The sequence below is a fragment of the Rutilus rutilus genome (assembly GCF_951802725.1).
Source record: "Rutilus rutilus genome assembly, chromosome: 6".
NCBI classification, from domain to species: Eukaryota; Metazoa; Chordata; class Actinopteri; order Cypriniformes; family Leuciscidae; genus Rutilus; species Rutilus rutilus.
The window spans coordinates 17,349,022-17,370,401 of record NC_140214.1 but is presented as its reverse complement, the minus strand read 5'-3'; the positions used below and the strand labels follow the sequence as shown (position 1 = coordinate 17,370,401).

Sequence of the window (21,380 nt, the reverse complement as noted above, 5' to 3'; positions counted from 1 at the left end):
TTGCTTAAGAGAGCAGTCAGACCACGCAGCTCCACACACACACCCAGGCTGAAGTACAATCCCATTTGTTTGAGTAACTACAGCTTAGAGCGACTCAGGATTGCTTGAACAATCCAACCATTCTAATCTCCCTGCTTGGCTCCAGGTCTTGGCATTAGTGCAAATCTTATGTTTGTCATGTGAGCATCGTGTCATTCGAGCTCTGAGCCTCGCGTTGCATTTCTGAGGGATGACGCCTTTCTTAAAGTATATGATTAGATGGAAATCCTTCCGAGGAGAATAAGGGCATGCCTATTCCTGTGTGTTTGTGTGGGATTTTATGATTTATATATATATTTTTAATATATATATACCTCATCCTAATAATACAAGAGCAAGGTCTTTGTCATAAATAATGTAGCTAGGAGGATTGAAGGTAATCTATGGGTATTCTTGACCCAGAAACAGAAAGGAGATTTCTGAGGGCCTGAGATTATCATGAGAGAAAAGATAATGTAAACAATAAAGACGACGGCATAAGAGAGTGGATTTGTAAACGTCACTGAGGACGAAACTTGATGCGTGACAGTGACCACATTTGCATGCAAATTCATTTGGTAGTTTGTAACCAGTTCTTTGTCCATTTTAAATCAACTGTAAAACAAGACTGCGCATTATGGATGATGCAAAACACTTCACCTTAGAAAAAAGGACCATGTAGGTGCTTTGATACTATATTACTGAATGATTATCATGTTCCATGGCATTTCCATATATTAAATAATATATTAATGGGATTTACAGGGTATTCTCAAGTACCAAAGTATTAACATGAGCCAAAACATTATAACCAGTCACAGGTGAAGCGAGAACTGGACCTGGTTCGATGAGTCTGTGGAGGGAGTGTGATGCTCTGGGCAATGTTCTGCTGGAAGCCATTCAAGTGGACGTAAATTTGACACATGCCACCTACCTAAACATAATAATAATAATAATAATAATAATTCATTACATTTATATAGCGCTTTTCTCTGCACTCAAAGCGCTTTACATAGAAGGGGGAATCTCCTCAACCACCACGGATATGCAGCATCCACCTGGATGATGCGACGGCAGCCATATTGCGCCAGAACGCCCACCACACACCAGCTTATTGGTGGAGAGGAGACAGAGAGATGAAGCCAATTAATATATATATATACTGTATATGGGGATGATTAGGAGGCCATGATGGACAGAGGCCAAATTTGGCCAGGATGCCATGGTTACACCCCAACTCATTTCGAAAGATATCCTGGGATTTTTTACAGAGAGTCAGGACCTCGGTTTTATGTCTCATCCGAAAGACGGTGCTCTTTGACAGTATAGTGTCCCCATCACTATACTGGGGCGTTAGGACCCACACAGACCACAGGGTAAGCATCCCCTGCTGGCCTCACTAACACCTCTTCCAGCAGCAACCTGGTTTTCCCAGGTCTCCCATCCAGGTACTGATCAGGCTCAACCCAGCTTAGCTTCAGTGGGCAACCAGTCTTGGGCTACAGGGTGATATGGCTGCTGGCCTACATTGTTGCAGACCAGGTACACCCCTTCATGACAATGGTGTACCCTGGTGGAAGTGAAAGCCTCTTTCAGCAGGATAATGCACTCTACCACACTGCACACATTGGTCAGGAATGGTTTGAGGAACATGATGAAGAGTTCAAGGTGTCGCCTTGACGCCTTGATCAATGCCAATTGTACATCTGTGGGATGTGCTAGAACTATATATATATATATAGTTTTTATATAAAGTGTCTTTAAAGGTGAAGTGTGTATTTTCTGTACTATTTGTGGTTATATTTGTGATCAAGTCAGACCAAGGACTCATAATATCTGATTCTACGATTCAAACAGCAAAACCATGCAGAGATATTATTAAAAATCATGAAACATTAGGCGATGAAAAGAAGATTTACTATCTTATACAATTTTAAAGATGTTTAAATATTTTACTGGACAAGACAAAAATACTGATTGTGAAAACTTTATTTTGCAGTCTAAGAACATTGACTATTTATGAATGTCTCATATCGGAATTTTGCTCAACTGCATTGCTGGGTGAGAAGCTATTTTAGCTCTTCTGCTTTGATTTGAGTTTTGGCTGGAATCAGTTCAGTTCCAGGTATTTGAAGAAGGCATAAAAAGATGACAAAAAAGCTCAGATAACCGTGTCCATGTTTGTAATTACTATTTGGTTGGCTCCTGTTCTGGACACCTGCAGTAATTTGGCTAAGCAGCCATGAGCCTCAAGTAAGATGCTAGATCTGTGTTCATTATTATGCACATTATACACACATATTCGGCGAGCATTTTCATATCATACTGGGCGATTCGTTCGCAGCAGTGTTCCTTGAACTCTCTGGCCTTTCACGCTCGGCTCAGACAGCTGTGATTACGCTGGGGCCGCCGCGCTTTTGAGAGTCGTCTGATTGGGGAAAAAGTAAAATGCTGTGCCGTTATAAAGACCTTAGAAATCCATCTCAAATATATGATTTGTGACTTCTTTGCCACTGCATAGAAAAATTATTTTTGTTTTTGTTTTTTTGGTAACAAACTAAAGATGCTGCTAAATTTATCTCAGCCTTAGAGGCAAAGAACGCATCAAAACACCTGCAGGAAGAGAGCAAAAGTGGAAAATAGGTGGGAAACACTCATAAAAAAAAAAAAAAAAAAAAACAGACCTCAAGCATTACTATTGTACCATAAGTGATATGATGGAATAGCTAACACTGTTTCTATTAGCCAAAAAGTCAATTTTTTAATTAAGGTAATGTTTGCCTGAATGCTGATGTAATAATGAATAGTGTTGACTGTAGATCTGTTTTTCCTTGATTGAATTAACTGAGAATTTTTCTAGATGTCCTTTCTTTCTTTCTCCCTGCAGTTCGTTTAATTGCATTAGACCCTCAGAGCGGAGGGGAAATGGAATCATTACTATTACTTCATGTCTTGCTGGCAGTGCAGAAATGGGAAAGGAGCAGGAATAAAAGATAGGTCAGAGATATAGGGAGTGAGACAGACAAACAGAGGGTGAGGAAAGAGAGGGAACTAGTAAGAGAGAAAGGGAGGGATAGATGAGTGGTCATACGATATGGCAGAATGACTGACCTTGTCTGGCTTTCTTCTTCCATTGCAGCCCTCCCCAAACACACTACCCTTCCCTCTCTGTTTTTTGCTCATCAACTGTTTGGAATAAAATACTGTACTGATTACTGTACAGAATATACTGTATAATTCATAATAGCTTTTTAATACATAAAACAATATTTCGTGAGCTTAGAATTATAAGGTTCTATCTCCGTTTAGGGTAGTTCTGAGATATTGAGCATCAAGTTTTTACATCCCAGCTGACAAAACTGTTATGTAGTATAATCTACTATTATAGCTCAACAAGACCATCACCCTACAGGTACTTTTGGGCGCCATCGCTGGCTTCAAATGTCCAGGCTAATGTTCAGCCCTTAGCTCTGTGTCCAGGCTACAGAGCTAAGAGGTGGGTTTTGATTGGTCCGTACATGTTCATTCAGGGTTTTGATTGGATATTGAATCTACTGGAGATAGAACCTTATAATCCCAACTTTATGTTTTGTGAGATGGAGTCTTCTTTCAGACTTGTGGTGAAAAAAAGTCCGAAATACACATTTAGGTCTTTATTTTACTACACTCTCTCTGTTTGCGTCTGTAGATTTCTCATAAATTCAATAAAAGTTTGCGTTCTTAATCAACATGCTGCCCCGCGATCTCTGCCGGCACCCTGTCATCACAAACACTGTTTAGGAAGCTCTCTCTCTCTTGTGTACAATCCTGTCGGATCCAAATATGGTCATTTCCTTTTTATCAGCAACCAATCGTGAAAGTAAAAGGGCTGAATGCGCAATCTCATTGGCTGATGAAAAATCTTTAAAGCCCGTTTTCTCTCATACTCCAAGTCCGAAATCTCCACTTCAGTAGCACCTATATACACCAAACTTTCCAGTCTTGTACCTAGTTATATTATGAAGACATTTACAGAGGGATTTGTAAATATATTATTCCTAGCTTGATTTATATAACATTTTATTCCAAAAAACATGGCGAAAATCATTTTTTTAAGGCTATTGACAGTATTTTCTGATTTATAGGATAACAAAAGCAGATATCCATAAATCTCTCTGTAATTTTTTTCCCATCTAATATGTGAACACAATGAAAAAATAACTTTTAACCTGAATTTATCCAATACTCAGATTTCGTTTTTTAAAATATATGCAAATTAGCACAGATTTAATTAGATATTGCCTAATTTGCATATTTAAACATTAAATTACAGAAAACTTATAATAGATTTTTTTCTCATCTTAATGTAGGTAATCAACTGGGAAAGTTTCATGGTGATATCTGCTAGTTAAAAATTTTACCCTATTCACCTGTTGTGTCTCGCCTTAATAACTACTAACAAAATATCCACCACACAGGCATTAATAAACACCTAATGGATTAGATTATGTCAAAAACTCAATTTCGACCAAAAGTGGAGATAGAACCTTATAATTCTAAGCTCACGATTTAATAAGCTATATTTATATGTTTGACTGTTATTTTACGGAGGACTACGAGTGCCAGTTAAAATTACAAATGAATAGATGCATTTAAACATTTAAACAATTGCAACTTTGAATTTTAATTTTATTTTATAAAACATACAAATTGCACTCCAACTAACTACTTTGGGTTGAATTTGATATCATGTATTATACTCGTGTATCTCTACATGCCCCTGGAGTGGCACACAAACTCAGACTGGGACTGTTGAACGCTGTCAAAAATAGACTACTCGTTTTAGTCCAATCTTCCCAAGAGTTGTTCATAACTATAAAATTTCAACTTAAAATCCACAGTGGAGCACATCTGTCTACTGCCTTACATTTTCTCCTTGCTGTACTGTAAGGGAAATGTCCCTCCAGGGCTTCCATCCTCTCCAACTACACAGATGTTGATAATCAAAGAAAGAATGATGGGCTGTTCCTCTGTCCACATGGCTAGAGGGGAGAGCAAAACTCTCCAAAGGCTTTTTTTTTTAACTTCGCTTTTTTGTTTCAAGCCAGTCTGATGGAACATTTGCTGTGCATGAGGCCAGGACACAGTCATCTGAGTCCACCATCCTCCCTTACACACATCCCTTTGGGCTATTTCTATCCACAATGACTTCACTCTACGAATGCATGCAGCCATGACCTTCTGTCCAGCTTGAAGAGCATGATAGTGACTGCTCTATCCATTAAGAAGGTTTTATAGATAATGCCTCTTCTGGTGACTTATTATTTTAAAAAGAACATTATTATGAAGCTGCCGTAAGATTAAATACTTTTTGACGACAATTATAAGGGATTGTCCATCTGGAGTTTGATAGCATGGCTGCCGTCCAGATATTGATCATTAATAGAAATACTGAAAAAGGACACCAAAACACAGCCAATGAATAAATAAAGCGCTCATAAAAAATTTGCGAAATTGTATTACAATAGTGAACTAAATATGAGCACTAATGTTCAAAAGTTTGGTTTCAGTGAGATATTTTTTTAATCAATACTAATTTTATTCAGCAAGAACACATTCAATAGATAAAAAGTGACCTTAACACTAGAACTGCCATGACGGTCATTTTGACCGTTTTGAATTTTATATCTGCAATAACTTTGTTGAAAAAATAAATAAAATCCTGCTGGTACCTGACCTTTCCTAAAAGTGTCTGTATTTTCATTTAAAATGTTTTTCATATAAATTACACATAAGGCAAAAAAACCAAATGAACATATTTACCTATTTCGGCCATAGACGGTCAGATTGACCGCACTGAATTTCGCGGTATTATTATACATATACCAATATACACAACAATAAAATGTGGTAAAAAAAATGCACAAAACATATTCCACAACAAATCATTTAAATGTAATGATATTCAGAACAGAACAAGAATGAAAAAATAACTATAAACAAGCCAAAATGAAATCGGCTACTTTCAAGCGAAAGTGAAAGTAAGCGGCGTTGGGCTCAAATAACTCTCTAATTAGAATCAAAATGTTTCAACATTTGCGATGTATTTGGATGGTAAACTTGTCACATTCACCGCCTTCTTCATCGTCTGTGTCTTCACTACACTTCCCAGAATCCTCTGTCATCATCACCTGCACCTGCACCTGCTCCTCATCACCCTCATCATCACCGTCACCTGTTGTCTTTGTCATTATCTGTGTATTTAAGTTCCCCTCTCACTCCTTTTCTCACTCCTTTTCATGGCTGGTTATTCTGTAACGTCAACCGCAGGTGCAGGTGATGATGACAGAGGATTCTGGGAAGTGTAGTGAAGACACAGACGATGAAGAAGGCGGTGAATGTGACATAACTATTCTTTATTATAGGCTTTGTACTTCACTCACGTTCCAATATCGACGGAAAAAATCATCCTTCACATGCGGAAAATGGTAGGAATTGTACTACTGACTATATAAACAGAGCAGTGGAATTTTTATATGTTAGGTTGACTATTTTATTATTATATTTTATTATAGCTATAATGAACAGGCTGCAATGTCAAGATTGCAATGCTGGAATATGGTGTGTGTGTGTGTGTGTGTGTGTGTGTGTGTAAGGCGCGGGCGCGATCGAACAGTGGAAACATGAAAATAGGCTACTCCGTCATTTTGTTATTATTATAGATGTATAATTAAACTTGTTTAAATGTACAGTTTGGTGTTGTTTTGTTTTTAAAAGATATCCTAATACAATAAATGCATTAATCTCTTAATTGGGTATTTATCATTAAAGATATAGAGTTTGGAATCTAGCGGTCAAAATGACCGCTTGCGGCAGTTCTAGTAGTCATGAAATTCTGGCACTTCTAGTGTTAAAGACTTTTACTTAGTTAAATTATATATCAAATAAATGCTGTTCTTTTGCTCCATTCATCAAAGTGTCCTAAAAAAAAAGCATCACGATTTCAACATAGATAATAAAATGTTTCATGAGCACCAAATCAGAATGATTCAAATTAGAATGATTTCTAAAGGATCATGTGACACTTAAGACTGGAGTAAAGATGCTGAAAATTCAGCTTTGCCATCACAGGAATAAATTACATTAAACATATATTAAAATAGAAAAGTTATTATAAATTGTAATAATATTTTACAATAATACTGTTTACTATATTTCGGTCACTGTATTTTTGTATAATGAGCATAAGAGACTTGAACAATCTTACCAACCCCAATCTTTTGAATGTATAAAATGTAGATGTTTAAGTCAGTATATAATATATGTTTCTTAATTATATTTATAAAAAAGCCATTATAATCATGACATGGTGAAATTGTTTACTAAACTTAAAGAATATTTTCATCAAAAGACAAAAACTATGACCATAGCAAAACCAGTGTAAAAGTTACCAGTTGCAGTGCAGCTGCAAAATGACCCAACTGACCCCGTCATACATTAAAATAAAAAAGACAAGGGCAGAAATGGCTGCAGTAGCTTCTTGCCAATGGTGGCTGACCTTTCCTACTCCATTTCAGTGTGGCATCTTTGATCAGGCCTGTCACCAGTTCTTCCTTGCGGCTAGAAAAGACACCAATGAATCAACTGTACTACTGCAGGATCAGCTACAGCAAGAAACAAGGATTCTGAACACTAAATCCAGCTGCCTTCACAAAAATAAACTAAAAAACCAAGTCCACAGAGACGGTCCAGCTACAAACAAATGCCTCTTTCTAAAGCAACAATGGCAGAGGGGCACGTCCGCACAGACTGACAGATTTTAAGAAGCTGGGCTGCAGAATTTCGAGCTTAGAGAGAAGGATGTTCATTGGCACTTGGGCTCACACTGTCAGACCGGTGAACTTCAAATAAGTGGGAAGAGAGGAAGTTGTTCTGACAGGAACTGGGAGTCCCTGGAGCCCCAGCAAACTGGTTCCAGAGAAGTGACAGTATGTTTGAGTAAACCTCCACCCAGAGGACCTAAATGGACGAGCGTCTGAGTCTGTGCGTGTCTCTCCACCAGTCAGACGGGGAATTCGAAGCAGAACACACAGCTGTGTCCACAAGCCATTCACTCTTACATCTTATCTTTGAAGAACTGCTCACAGCTGACTATATCATCACCCTTTCTGTGAAACAGCACACATTCATCCTTCAGTAATATATCAAAGCTGAATATCAATTCACAGTGGCTTCAAAAAGTGTTTGATAGAATTACATTTCTCAGAAGCATTGCAGTTACTGGTCCTTTTAGTGCGTGTGTAAAGTCATCTATATGTTATTTAAATTGTATACAATTATTTTAAAGAAATGCTTTGCTTTAAATGTGTGCTGTATTCCTTTCAATTAAAAGTCACTTCATTTTTGATCTTGCTTTGTCGTGAACTTAATTTTCTTAATTTTGATTTGGACATGAGCTCATTCCAATGATCTCAAAAGTTGTTTTCTCGAGATCTCGTCTAGACAACAAGAATAAAAAATTAACGCATGGCCACTTAAGGCTTCTAACGTATAATGCAATAAGTTCATAGACATGTATGTTTAATATTTACGCTACCGTTCAAAAGTTTGGGATAATTTTTTTTTCTAAATAAATTATAATAGTTATATTTAGCAAGGAGCATTAAAAGTGATGACACACATTTATAGTATAAAAAGTTTTCTATTTTTAATAAATGCTGTACTTTTGAACATTCTATTCATCAAGAATCCTGAAAAAAAAATCATCACTGTTTTAAGACACACACACACACACAAATGGGGAAGCAGCACAACCATTTTCAACATTCATAATAATGAGAAATATTTCTTGAGCATCAAATCAGCATATTAAAATTATTTCTGAAGGATTATGTGATACTGAAGACTGGAGTAATGATGCTGAAAATTCAGCTTTGCCATCACGGGAATAAGTACAATTTTAATTAAATACAATATTAAAATAGAAATCAGTTATTTTAAATTGTAATAATATCTCACAATATTACTGTTTTACAGTATTTTTTATCAAATAAATGCAGCCTTGGTGAGCATAAGAGACTTCCTTTGAAACATTAAAAAAATCTTACTGACCTCAAACTTATGAATGGTAGTGTGTTTAAATATTGTATCAACATCAAATGAAACAGACATTTAAAGGAGTCATAACCTGCAATTTTCACTTTTCCACGAGAATCAATGTATGTTATGATCGACTAACGAGTATACACTGGCCGGGAAGCCGATATTTAAAAGTGAAGCGTTTGTTTACCTCAGGGTAAATAAACCAGCGCGCGTGCACGCGCACTCAAATACGAGATTTTGATTTCAGCTCCCTCTTGACGTCATGAGGTAGTAGGATATACCATATATGGACACCGCAGCAGGAAGCCCCCCCTTCCCCTCTCCCCCTCATATTCAGTTCAGTCGAGAAAGATGGAGAAACCGAGTGCACACCGGACTTGCTCTGTGGTTGATTGCCATAAAAAACATGTATATGTGTTTTATCTCCCAAAATCGGACGAAACTATCAGGGACCAGTGGATGAAATTCATTTTTAATGACGCTGTCCCAACAACCCTTTCAACTGGCGTGCAGAGCCATATAGAGCGTCCACGACAGCCAAAACATCGCATTGATCTCGCGAGACAATAATGCCTTCAGAAATAAGGGTAAAAGTAGGTCTGTGTTTATTTTTTTTCCACTTTTCTTTTTTAGAAGGGCCTGAAAGACTATAATACAGCAGTAGGTATCCAATGTAATACTAGGTTATGACTCCTTTAAATATATACATTTTTAATTTGTTGTCCTGGCAAAAGTGCTCATTTCAACACAACTAAAACATAAAATGAGCAGTAAGAAAGTCCAAAAAGATCAACAGATAATAAATATTCATGAAATATATATATAAGAGCCACAAAAATAAACTCCTTCAAAACAACATTGAGTTATTTATATCCTCCAAATAAAAACAGCTCAGATCAGGAGGAGATCTCAGGGGAAGCTATTGCTTGTTTATATCAAGCTATAATGCTTATTTTTTACTTATATAATCGATCTAATTGTGTCACAAAAGCAGTTGGCAAAGGCAGAAAAAGATAATGGTGTGCTTTATCACACCATCCAGTTTCCGCCATATACTATCAATGCAACTCCAAACAACTGAAAAGAGTGACATATGGGACATTCCTCCACGAGTGTTATCACTGATGCAAGAGCGTGTGTGCTCTGATATACTGCAGGTTTTGCTCTCTCATCACCTGAGCGGGGAAAAAATGATAGCTAGTGAACACGCAGCTATTCATTATCTGGAGAGACAGGCATCAGGCAGCAGAGCATCATCTATTCACACGTTTCTGTCTGGACATGGTGTAGATTTGTGAGCGGCGAGAATAAATGGCTCCTCCCTGCAGAGCTGCATAACCCAGAGAAAGAAAAAAAACCTAGAAACAGTGCAAGAACACTGTTCAGCGACAAAGAGACTGTTCCTGATGACGCATGCTTACTCATGACTTTTTAAAAGCCTGTCTAGAACATTTCAAACACTGTCTACCAGACCTCAAAACAAAATGACATCCCAAAAACAGGAGAAAAGATCTGACATTATTTTTGTTTAACGTGACTTTAAATGACCAGGGCTTAGGCACTTATAAAAGAGAAAGATGGCATATTTATGGACTTACCTGTTGTATATGTCGTCATCTTCACCTCCCCAGCCCCAATACTCATTTGGGAAGCCATTGATTTTGAGGAACTGTTTTCTGCTAAGGCCGGACACCCCTCCAAAGTACCCTGCATAGGGCAGCCTGCAAGAAGGAACAGAGCACAGTCATTTATTCAGTTGATACACATTTCAGCATTAAATCTGAGAGCGCAAGACCCTAATATCATCAATAACACTTTCGCCTCTAATGACTACCTCAAATGGTATATTCTTGTCTGGAATGTATGGTTAAAGGCTTTGGATTCCCAATAGATTTGATTTTTGATTCAAGTCTAGAGTGGGAACATCATTCTGTAGGTTCAGTTCTCTGAACTGAGCCCTTTAGTCAGCCTGCCGAAGCATTCGAATTTGACAAAATTGCATCTTGTATGAGTGATTCTAGAGAGCCACCGAGTCCTCCCACAGGGGATTCAACATTTTCAAATGATATCTGATCCTTCTTTCAACTGTCTTTCATCAGTCTCCTGGCTGCCACCCCACAGGCCCGTCAGTTAAGCTACACAACTCTAAGAAGGCCCTGTAAAAGCTTAAGTGCGCAGTAAACTGTAGAATCCGTCTCCGCTTGTAGGAATACAGCTCACGGTGCAAGAGGCCACTGTCAGATGAGAATTATCAAAGGAATCATCGTCTACAGGATTAAAGGCTGATATAAATATACATACTCCATTGCGATTCAAAAAGGATGAATTAAAAGGCCTTGGTGGTTCTCAGAACTAAGTCATGTTTTTGACCTTTAAACCACAGAGCGATATGAAACCACAGATTTATATTTCAAGCAAGTGTTCGAAGCCTTCAAAGAAATGCTTACTTGATGAATATAGTCTGGAAAAGCATTAAGTGGTTGAAAAAATTGTCTCCATGTCTTCTCTTTTAAGAGGCCCACTGGGCTATGGGTTGGCAGGTGCAACATGGGTATCCACCTGGGGTTTGCCTTGGGCTACTGCAATGTGTACCAATGACAGCAACCACATCCACCCACGCAAACAAATGTGCGACATAAGGGAGAAAGAGAAGCAAGAACCTACAGGCACGCGCACACACACACACACACACACTCGTGCACGCAGCAACCTCGCGTTAAAAGACAACAAGCTAAAATTAATGAGGCCATCTGCTACAGCAGCAGTCTTCACAGAAACAGTATGGCTGAAGTTTCTTCACACGCTCATGGTCTGAGAGCGTGCAATTCTCTAAAGGTGCCCCACTTATTAAATACAGCAATGTTAAGGCCTCCTCAGACTGGAGACACAAACCAATAGTGTGAATCAATCACAGAGAAAACTGAATTACTATCCCACTGACAGTTGAAGGCAGTTCACGGCTCGGAGAAAGTCAGTGGCATCTGTTTTGTAACATATTGTCTGGCTGTCCACAGAGAAATAAAAAACAAAGTTCAAATTTTGCCACAACACTAAGCAGGTACTGTAGTTTTGTTAACTGCTGAGACAGAGCTTTGGTGAAACGTGGCTCTGAATAAAAATGAAGGAAAGTCTCATTCACTAATAATTGCGTGCAGTGGATTATTTCCGCCTAATTCACAACGCGTTCGTACGCACATGAATTTGTTCTGTTGTTAGTGAATTCAGAGTATTGTAAAAAAGCGGCCGCGTGTCATTTGCATAAGACACGCCCAAACAATCTCCATATAAGGGCTTTCCACACATGCTTTCTTTGCAGCCTTTCGTCACTCTCGTCAAACTTGCGGCTGTTTGCAGACAAGCTTTCGCCCGATCTTTGAGCAATGTGCCATTCTCACCAGTTCTCACAATAAACACCTTTTATACAGACCCAGATTACAGACCTCTCCTTAGCCAGCTGTACATACGCGTATATCTGCGTTATTCAGAGAAACTTCGCACTTGAAGCTATATTGTATAGGGTAGAGTGGGGGAAAACGCCCCCCTGGGGTAAAACGCCCCCCACCTGTTTTTCCCAAAATAACCACTAAAAGTAGTCGAGATACATTTTTACTGTTGCTATGCACTACGTTGATAACGGGGATATACAAATCTCTATGGAGAAGCTGACACCAGCGACACATTTGAAGAGAAGAGGATTACATGGTAAATGCTGTAATTTTCAGATATTAGTAAATAAGTGTTTAAGAGAATATTGTTCTGCAGGATATCGCAGTGATATATGATAGATGAATAGTGAAGTCTGTAGTTTGAGATCATATATTATTTATAAGGAATATAATTATATTTTAAAAATTAAACATTTTTTTAAAAACTCATAGCTTGTGGGGTAAAACGCCCCCTACGCTGAGGGGTAAAACGCCCCCCCTGGGGGCATAGTTTCTCTATCATAATTACTATAATAAAATATTTCTGTCTATCAAATCCTTTGTTTTACACTTAATGCAGTATAACTAGGTGGTAAAATCAAAATATTTGAACAAAACATGAAAAAATTACCTCAAGTGAGCATTAACTAGCTAGCTTGCTAGCACAGTTAGCTCACTGATGGAAGGTAGTTAATTTTGCCTATTTTGAACATTGCTGAAATAAATATTAATATATATACATGTTGATACATTACTTGCCTTTTACCTTTAGAGATTAAAAACTATTGTCTGTTAATTTTGCTGTTGATCTATGAAGCAAACTGGTTGGTAAGAAAGGGGGCATTTTACCCCACCTTGGGGGGCGTTTTACCCCACCGCTGGGGCAAAACGCCCCCTTTGTACAAAAATATTTTCAGTGAAAATACTAATTAATTATGAAGGCTGAGCAATTTTAATATTTGGTGAATAACTCTTGCCATAGTCACTCAAAACCGGGATGGCAATTCTAGTCACATTTTTGTTTTGTTTCACTGTAATGTCACATTTTCCTTAAGGGGGGCGTTTTCCCCCACTCTACCCTATGTGGATGATATAATACAATTAATGCAACATACTTCAATATAATTAAAATCGTGTTCAGAAGTTATATTTCATCCGTACAGAGTAAGTGCTTTTCCGTTTTTCCTATATTTCTGTATAGGATATTTGTTATATTTTTGTTCTTAAAATCGCTTGTGCACACATTTAACTCACAAATTTGTGCGTACGCACACTTAGTGAATGAGACCCATAATTTTATTATCAATGGCCACTGATGTTGCTAAGGCAGTCAATAAGCAGGTTGATTTTACTGCCATACAAAAGCAAAATGCAGTAACTGCACCAATAAACAAACTGATAAAAAAATATATATAATGTGTACAATAATACAAAACCAATTAAAAACATACAAATATAATAATAATATATTATCATCATATAATTATTATTTGGTTGTTTATAAATCAATTAAAATTAAATTAAATTAATTAATAATGAATGAATAACAACAACTACTTTTTAATCCTGTTAAAGTAACTAGCATTAAATATGTTACACATATCAATTCAACTGATTGGTAACTAGTTATTGGACTAACTGGTCTAACTTCACTGCTTACATTTTAAGACAGAGGCGTTCCCTTTGTGTGAATGCAAGTGAATTCCCAGAGGATGGCAAAGGAAGGCACAGAGTTAAGATTGTCTTGGCCCTTTCAGCCCCTCACACAAAGACAGGAAATTAAACACCATGGAGCAAAGGCCAACGTGTCTTCTTGCCGACAGAAGACAGACAAAATTAATTTCAAGTTCGACAATATATATAACAAAACATAATACGGAGGACCTTCACCAGTGTTCTAATATCTCCAGCTATTACATTTAAAGAGAAGTGGTCTGTCTCAGCTAAAAAATTGTCTGCCTTGAAAAATGAATACATATGTTTGTGAAAGCTCCAGGTCTGTCTAGACTGCCACAGCACCTGACAAATGAACTTTCGATACATTATAATTCAGCTGCATTCTCAAGATGACAAAGCGTCATGAGACATATAAAAAAGCAATTAATCGTCAGAAGCACAAGCTTTGACAGACAGCCCTCAAGCTTTGGCTGTTTGATTAACTGACTCTGTTCTCTGCAAAGAAACAAAGACAAATACAGACATGCCGTCTATTAATATGTATGTAAATAGCAACAAATGCAGCCCAGCATATTTGTAATAAACTCCGATTCTACAAGGATATTAAATTCATATAAAACATGCCACTGATTGTATTTTATTGCATTTCCAGGCTTTATATGAGAGTTCTGATTATTTATGTAACAAAATAGACCAGAATTATAAACGTGAGATAAAATGATGTATCATATACAGTGTGTCAACGGATTCCTGCTCTTTGTGGTTTCCTCAATATTAAAAATGTTACCTGAAGCCGAATTTGTCCATGGCAATGGCGAAGTGACGGGGCTGGTCGTAACAGTGGTAGAGGTTCCGGTCGTCCATAGGGATTAGGTCCACATCACTGAAAATGAAGCAGTCGTATTCTGCATCTTTCAGAGCCTCCGTGTAGCCAACATTAAGCAGCTTGGCCCGATTAAAGGTTTCCTCACCAAGCTGAAACACAACAGAAAAAAACGAATAAATAAATAACAGCTCAATTGCTATAAAAAAAACACCTGAAACTCTTTATTGTGACTTTATATCTCACTTTATATAAACATATCATTTATTTATTTAAATATGCTATTATAAATGTATATATTTACCGATAAACACTTCACAATAAGGTTTTATTAGTTAACGACTTTTGTTAACATGAACTAAGAATTAACATTAATTCGACAGCATTCATTTATCTTAGTTCATGTTTATTTCAATATATACCAATATATTATTGAAATCAAAGGTTGTATTTGTTAACATCAGATAATGGACTGTGAACTAACATGAATGACAATGTTTTTTTATTAACTAACATTAACAAAGATTAAATGTTAACAAAAGAGACCTTATTGAAAAGTGTTACCATTTGCACTGTAACTTTAATATTTGACTCTGAGATAGAGCTTGCACATTTCATTAAAATAAGCATTCAGCACTCTACACGGTGGAACTCAAACACGGGGGGGGGGGGGGGGGGGGGGGGACTTACCAATTATTTAAAATACTAATAAAAAAAACACATCTAATTTGGTGCAATTAAAGTCTATAAATACACTGATTGGGAGGCCATGCAACATCATAACACCATGTGGTGTCTGAACAAATAATCCAGTGTGACAATAATCCCATGTAATCCTGTAATGCCTGAGATTTGGCCTAATAATCCAAAGGTGTGAACTACTGCCACAAATCTACTGCCTTTTCAGCGCAATGCTTGTGGATCAGCACTACAAAAGCAATATCAATGCATATTATGAGAGCCTTTGGAGTGCGGCATTCACTGAACAACAGCGCCTGTAAACAGTGATGAACGGCATTGGATGCAAACAGAAGCACCTCTCGAGCAAAGCTTTAGCAAGTGAAATCTTATTTCACGGCGCTGATGCTAAAAAAGTAAGGAAAATAACTTGATACTAAGTGACTTCTAGCTTCTATCAATATTTATCCTAACTTTAATTCTCTCAGAGGCCTAGAGGAGAAAGGAACTTCAAATATACCAGAGATAAATGGAGAAAGAGTGAGGGAGGCAGATCTTTAAGAGAAGTATAATAGATTGGTTTTCACCAGCAAGGGTGCCCATTAAACATTACTGGGATAATTTTTACTAGTTTATTAAGATTTATTTCTTGTGAGGTGGCAGGCAAACACAGCAGTAGATGTCTGGTATTAACACACCTCGCTAAAAACGACAGATTTATAATAAGGACATGCTCACGACTTAGTATTTCTCATCCAAGAAACCAGCTCCAAGACGGAGGATATGTGGACATCATGAACAGATGGTTTTGAAACAAAAAAAAAAGTGTAATTATTTTTTCGAAAAACGATCGTCGGAGCTAAGCAATCATTCGAAAGTTTCAGCTGTGAGGTGTTTGGCTCGATTTGCATGGTTCCAACACACCATGAAGTAGGGTTGATTATGAGACAGGTGTAGTACCTTCCCCTCATTAGCCAACTTGCACCTGTTCTAAGTCATTAACCTCAACAGGGACAATGGCTCATCCGGGGAGTGTTATATTCAGTGGTGTATAGTAATGAAGTACAAATACTTTCTTACTGTATTAAGTACAGTTTTTTGATTTGTACTTTGCTCAAATATAAATATTTTTGTTGAAATCTACTTTACTACATATTAAAGAGAAATTTTTTTTTTTACTCCGATTCATTTGTCCAGTCTCCGATTAATTTTGGCCCGCCGCCCCAAAGTTGCAAGTGCGTACAGTTTTATTAATGTTGTACATAATGTTTTATTAAACAGTTGCTTAATATTGTTGTGGAAATTGTGATCATTTTTTTCAGGATTCTTTAAGGAATAGAAAGTTCAAAGGAACAGCATTTTTTGTAAGAACTTTTGTAACATTAAATACAGTAGGCCAACAGTGCATCCTTGCTAAATAAAAGTATTCATTTTTATTTAATTTAAAAAAATTTAAATGCCTATTTGACCGTAGAAAAATCCATACTGGTTGACGTGGTAAAAAAAACCAAAAAAAAAAAAAACCGTTAAAACCATGGCATTCTCTGGAATATTTTAGAGTACCATGTAAAATACCATGGGTACATGAATATGGTTATATAAATCCTCATATAAGTTTGATCTATAACCCATTACAAACTGAAATGTATCTCCACTGAAGGTTGTTTCGAATTGCAGTCAGAGGAAAATCATTCTTAGCTCGATCTCAGTAAATAAAACAGCCTCCCTCTTTCCATCAGTACCACACTGAGAAGTACGGCCGACTCTGTTTCTTAACCAAGACTTAAACCACTCAGCTTGAGGTCTGAGAGTCACATCGGCCTCCAGCTAGAGTCTCCTTCTTCTATAAGCTTATCGTAACCATGTCAGTTGCTCAATACTTGATCTCTGAGAAGCAATTAGCTGTATTTTTTATCTGATGATCACACTGATAGCTAATCACAATCCCTTGCTCGCTCTAAGTCATGAGGCAGGATTCCTAGCGGCACACTCAAGGCCAACCAGGGAATCCTACCCGGACCCCGTTGCTATGGAGACAGATTAGGACCAGGGCTCATCCTGAGAGATTGCATTGTGCATTTTCTTGTGCAGGTGTGTGTGTGCGCAGAGATGTGTGTGTGTAAGCCTGCATTATCAGTCCCACAGCAGGCTGACCATATCATCCAGCGTGCTATCGATGCCAGAGCTGAAGACTAGAGAAGAAGAGGGGACAAAAAAAAAAAAATCAGGAGTGAGCCGGATCAACCTGAGTTACAGGGAAAGTGTGCGTGAGAGATAGAGTGAAAGGACATAGAGGAGAAAAAGGAAGCCTCCAGAGCTCAACAGTAAGGATTTCTTTTGGCTACATTTTTAACTTGCCTCAACTGGCCCCATATATATATAAATATATAGCTTTTTATATCAACTTTAAATGAATGTATTGCCATAAACAACGATGATAATGATAATCATAATAATAATAATAATAACAATAATGATCAAATAATTGCTTTTTATGTTTCCTTTCAATAATTTTAATATTTTTGTTTCTGCTTTCTGACAATTGCAATCATTAAATCTAACAATCATTAAACTACAATAATACAAGCAATACGCACTATGAATATATTATACATAATTAAAAATAACAATGCAAAAATTGTAAATAATAATAATACAATCAAATACTTCTGAATACAAAATAATAATAATACAAATATTGAAATATTCATAATTCATTTAATGTTTGTATTCTTGTGGTTCAATGATCAATTTACTTTTGTATAAACTGTATCAATATCAGTCCTATAAACACAGTAAAGAACATTACTGTGAAGACTTTGAATTTTAAAACTTGAAAAACTAAGGGCCAGATTGACTAAACAGGGCAGATTAGCGTGAGAGCGCAATTCCAATTTGGGTGGTAAATAATGTACCAGTAAATTGACTAGTGCAAACCTTAGTAAATCACCTTGCGTGATTCATGTGTGTCCATGTCTTTTCAGCGCTAATTTTTCCTTGCTGAGGATTCACTTAGCTGAGGCCTTCATCCAAAGTGACTCAAAGTACACTAATGACACAAACCGCCCTGCAGCAACCTGAGCATCAGTGCCTTGATCACAGATCACTCCTTGCGGATTCCGGTTAACCAGTCCAGATGAACAACCGCTATGCCACACCATCCCCAGAAACTCTATCTCACCTAAATGAGGACACCATATGCTGCACAAGCATGCTAAAGTCAACAGACCACTTTCAGTGAGTGTTTTATACGCGCTACGTTTTGACAGGCTCTCTTGTTGTGACCTATTTTTTCCCTGCTCGCTAGAAATGGTTTGTATAGTCAGTACTATTTCTAAAATACTCACAGGAAATTACAGCTCTCTACAGAACTGCTGTCAAGCATTAAGCTCAGAAAAACAGCCTGACGTTTCTCGCTGTTGAACAACTGTGCTGCTAACTCACTGCTGGAAGTTGTGCTATTAAACTTAGCTTGTTTTGAAAGTTGCTTTGATTTAGGAGAGCGTTGCCTCATTACTGTTCCTCGCTGCTACTGTACCTGACAACAACTGTACAATGAGCAGGGCTTCATTAAAACCATGCTTCAGACATACGTTCATGTCTTATCAATGGCTGGATGAGAGGCTCTGAGCCCGAGGATGAGGTAGCGCTGGCGAACCGCCAGGCAAACTAATTTACAGTAATGAAACAGTGGCTATGGAAGCTCAGAAGAAAGGCAGTTTACAGACAAACCCTAGCTATTTCTGAGAATTCAATTTGAGGTTGTCTCCATTTCATCAATAGCCTGACATCACAAGGATTAGCATGGCAAAAAGACAGACGAAACGAGCTGCTGCTATCAGATGGATTCATTAGGCCGGATCAGAGCACACTCTGCCTATTTGTTTCTTCTTTACTCCTTCTTCCTTTCTTACTCCCTTCATTCATTCCTCACTTTCTCTCTCGCCTCCTATCTATCATTCTTCATTCCTTCCTATCAACATCATCTTTTCACTTTCCTTCCTTCCAGCCTCTATGGTTTCTCTCTCTCTCCCTTCCTTTCTTCCTTCTGTTTTCTTTCTTCTATTGTCTTTCTTCATTCTTTCCTTCCCTCCATCCATTTTCCTTCTTTCTTACTTCATTCTATACTTACTTCCACCTCATTGGTTTATCTCCCTATATTGTTGCCTCCTCCTTTCTTGCCTTCCTTCCATTTTCTTTCCTTCTTCATTCTTGCCTTCCTTCATCAATGTTCCTGCTTTCTTCCTTCTTTCCACCTCTATTGCTTTTCTTCCATCCATTTTCTTTTTTCCTTCCCCTTTCTTCATTTATACTTTCCCTCCTTTCATTTTCTTTCTTCATTCCTCTGAAAGATCATTTTATCCTTCCTTTCTTTTCTTTCTTTTTCCCTCTATTCCTTCCTTCTATTCACCACTCTTTCCTTCTTCACCTTCATTACGACTCTTCCTTCCCCAACCTTCCCTTTATTTCTTTCCCTATTTGCTCTCTTCTAACTTTTTCTTTTTTTTCTTTCTTTCCTTCCTTCAATGTGGTCACTGCCGTCTGAATGGTAGGTTTCAGGTAAAAACTAAACATAAGGTTGAAATAACGTAAATTAATGCCCATGCTGTAGGAGTTTCAAATGATGTAAAACTAGTATGTTTGCATAGCGTTCTTTGACTGAGTATATAAAATTGCCAAATAAATAAACATTCATCAATCAGTACTTTTTACTTTTGTTACTTAAAGGTGCATTGTGTAATATTTAGGAGAATCTGTTGACAGAAATGCAATATCATATACATAACTATGTTTTAAGTGATGTATAAAGACCTTACTTAATGAACCATTATGTTTTTATTACCTTAGAATGAGCCATTTCTATCTACATACACCGCGGGTCCCCTTACATTGAAATGCGCCGACATGTTTCTACAGTGGCCCTAAACGGACAAATGCGTTTCGTCACTGTTGTTCTTCATGCAAAGAAGCTAGCTAAAATCAGCGAATAAAACACTGACACAATGATGAACAAGTAAAAATAATATTCGCAATAACATATCGTTTTACTGAATAATTAAGTAAACCTAATTTCTTAATTTATCTTTGTAAAGAAACCTCATTGCCTAACTGGCTACTCTCTGCTGTCTCAGACAACGATATATTTTCCTGTCGGCCACCGTAACTTCTGTTGGTTGCAATTCGCAACCTCACCACTAGATGCCGCTAAAAATTACCTTTAAGTTCATTAAAAATCAAGAATATTTACTCAGGTAAAATTAAAAAGGAGTACTCAATACTTTAACTGGAGTAATATTTTATTAGGGTATCTGTACTTTTACTCAAGTTCTGATTTGTGTACTTTGTCCACCACTGATTTTATCTCATTGACTGACTTCCTTCCTCCTATCTCCCTCCTAGGCAGAAAATAACTATACAATGGTAAGAGGGTTATTGTTATTCTCTCCAGTACTTGAGAGGCCAATGAATTATTGCTGTTCTATCAGTGCACCATTTAAATATGGATTATCAATGGGCCTACATCAGCCTTGGAGCAGATTATTAGAGAAAGACTTACTAGAGTACACAACACCAGCGCCCACGTTCACATTGTTCGACTGACACAAAATCTATATGATATTCTAACAGCCCACAGGGAATTAGGAATTTCTCATTATAAACAAATCACTCAAACAAAG

At 37.3% G+C, this 21,380-nt stretch overlaps 1 protein-coding gene across 1 annotated transcript in view; it reads right to left on the bottom strand.

Annotated features, from left to right (window-relative positions):
* The window catches only part of b4galt2 (UDP-Gal:betaGlcNAc beta 1,4- galactosyltransferase, polypeptide 2), a 116,689-nt gene that overhangs the window by 8,505 nt on the left and 86,804 nt on the right, over positions 1-21,380 (bottom strand). The window contains exons 4-5 of the mRNA XM_084411325.1: positions 14,989-15,176; positions 10,698-10,820 (exon numbers count right to left, since the gene is read on the bottom strand). Of these exons, the coding sequence (XP_084267451.1) occupies positions 10,698-10,820; positions 14,989-15,176 (311 nt within the window). The remainder of the gene's footprint in view (positions 1-10,697; positions 10,821-14,988; positions 15,177-21,380) is intronic.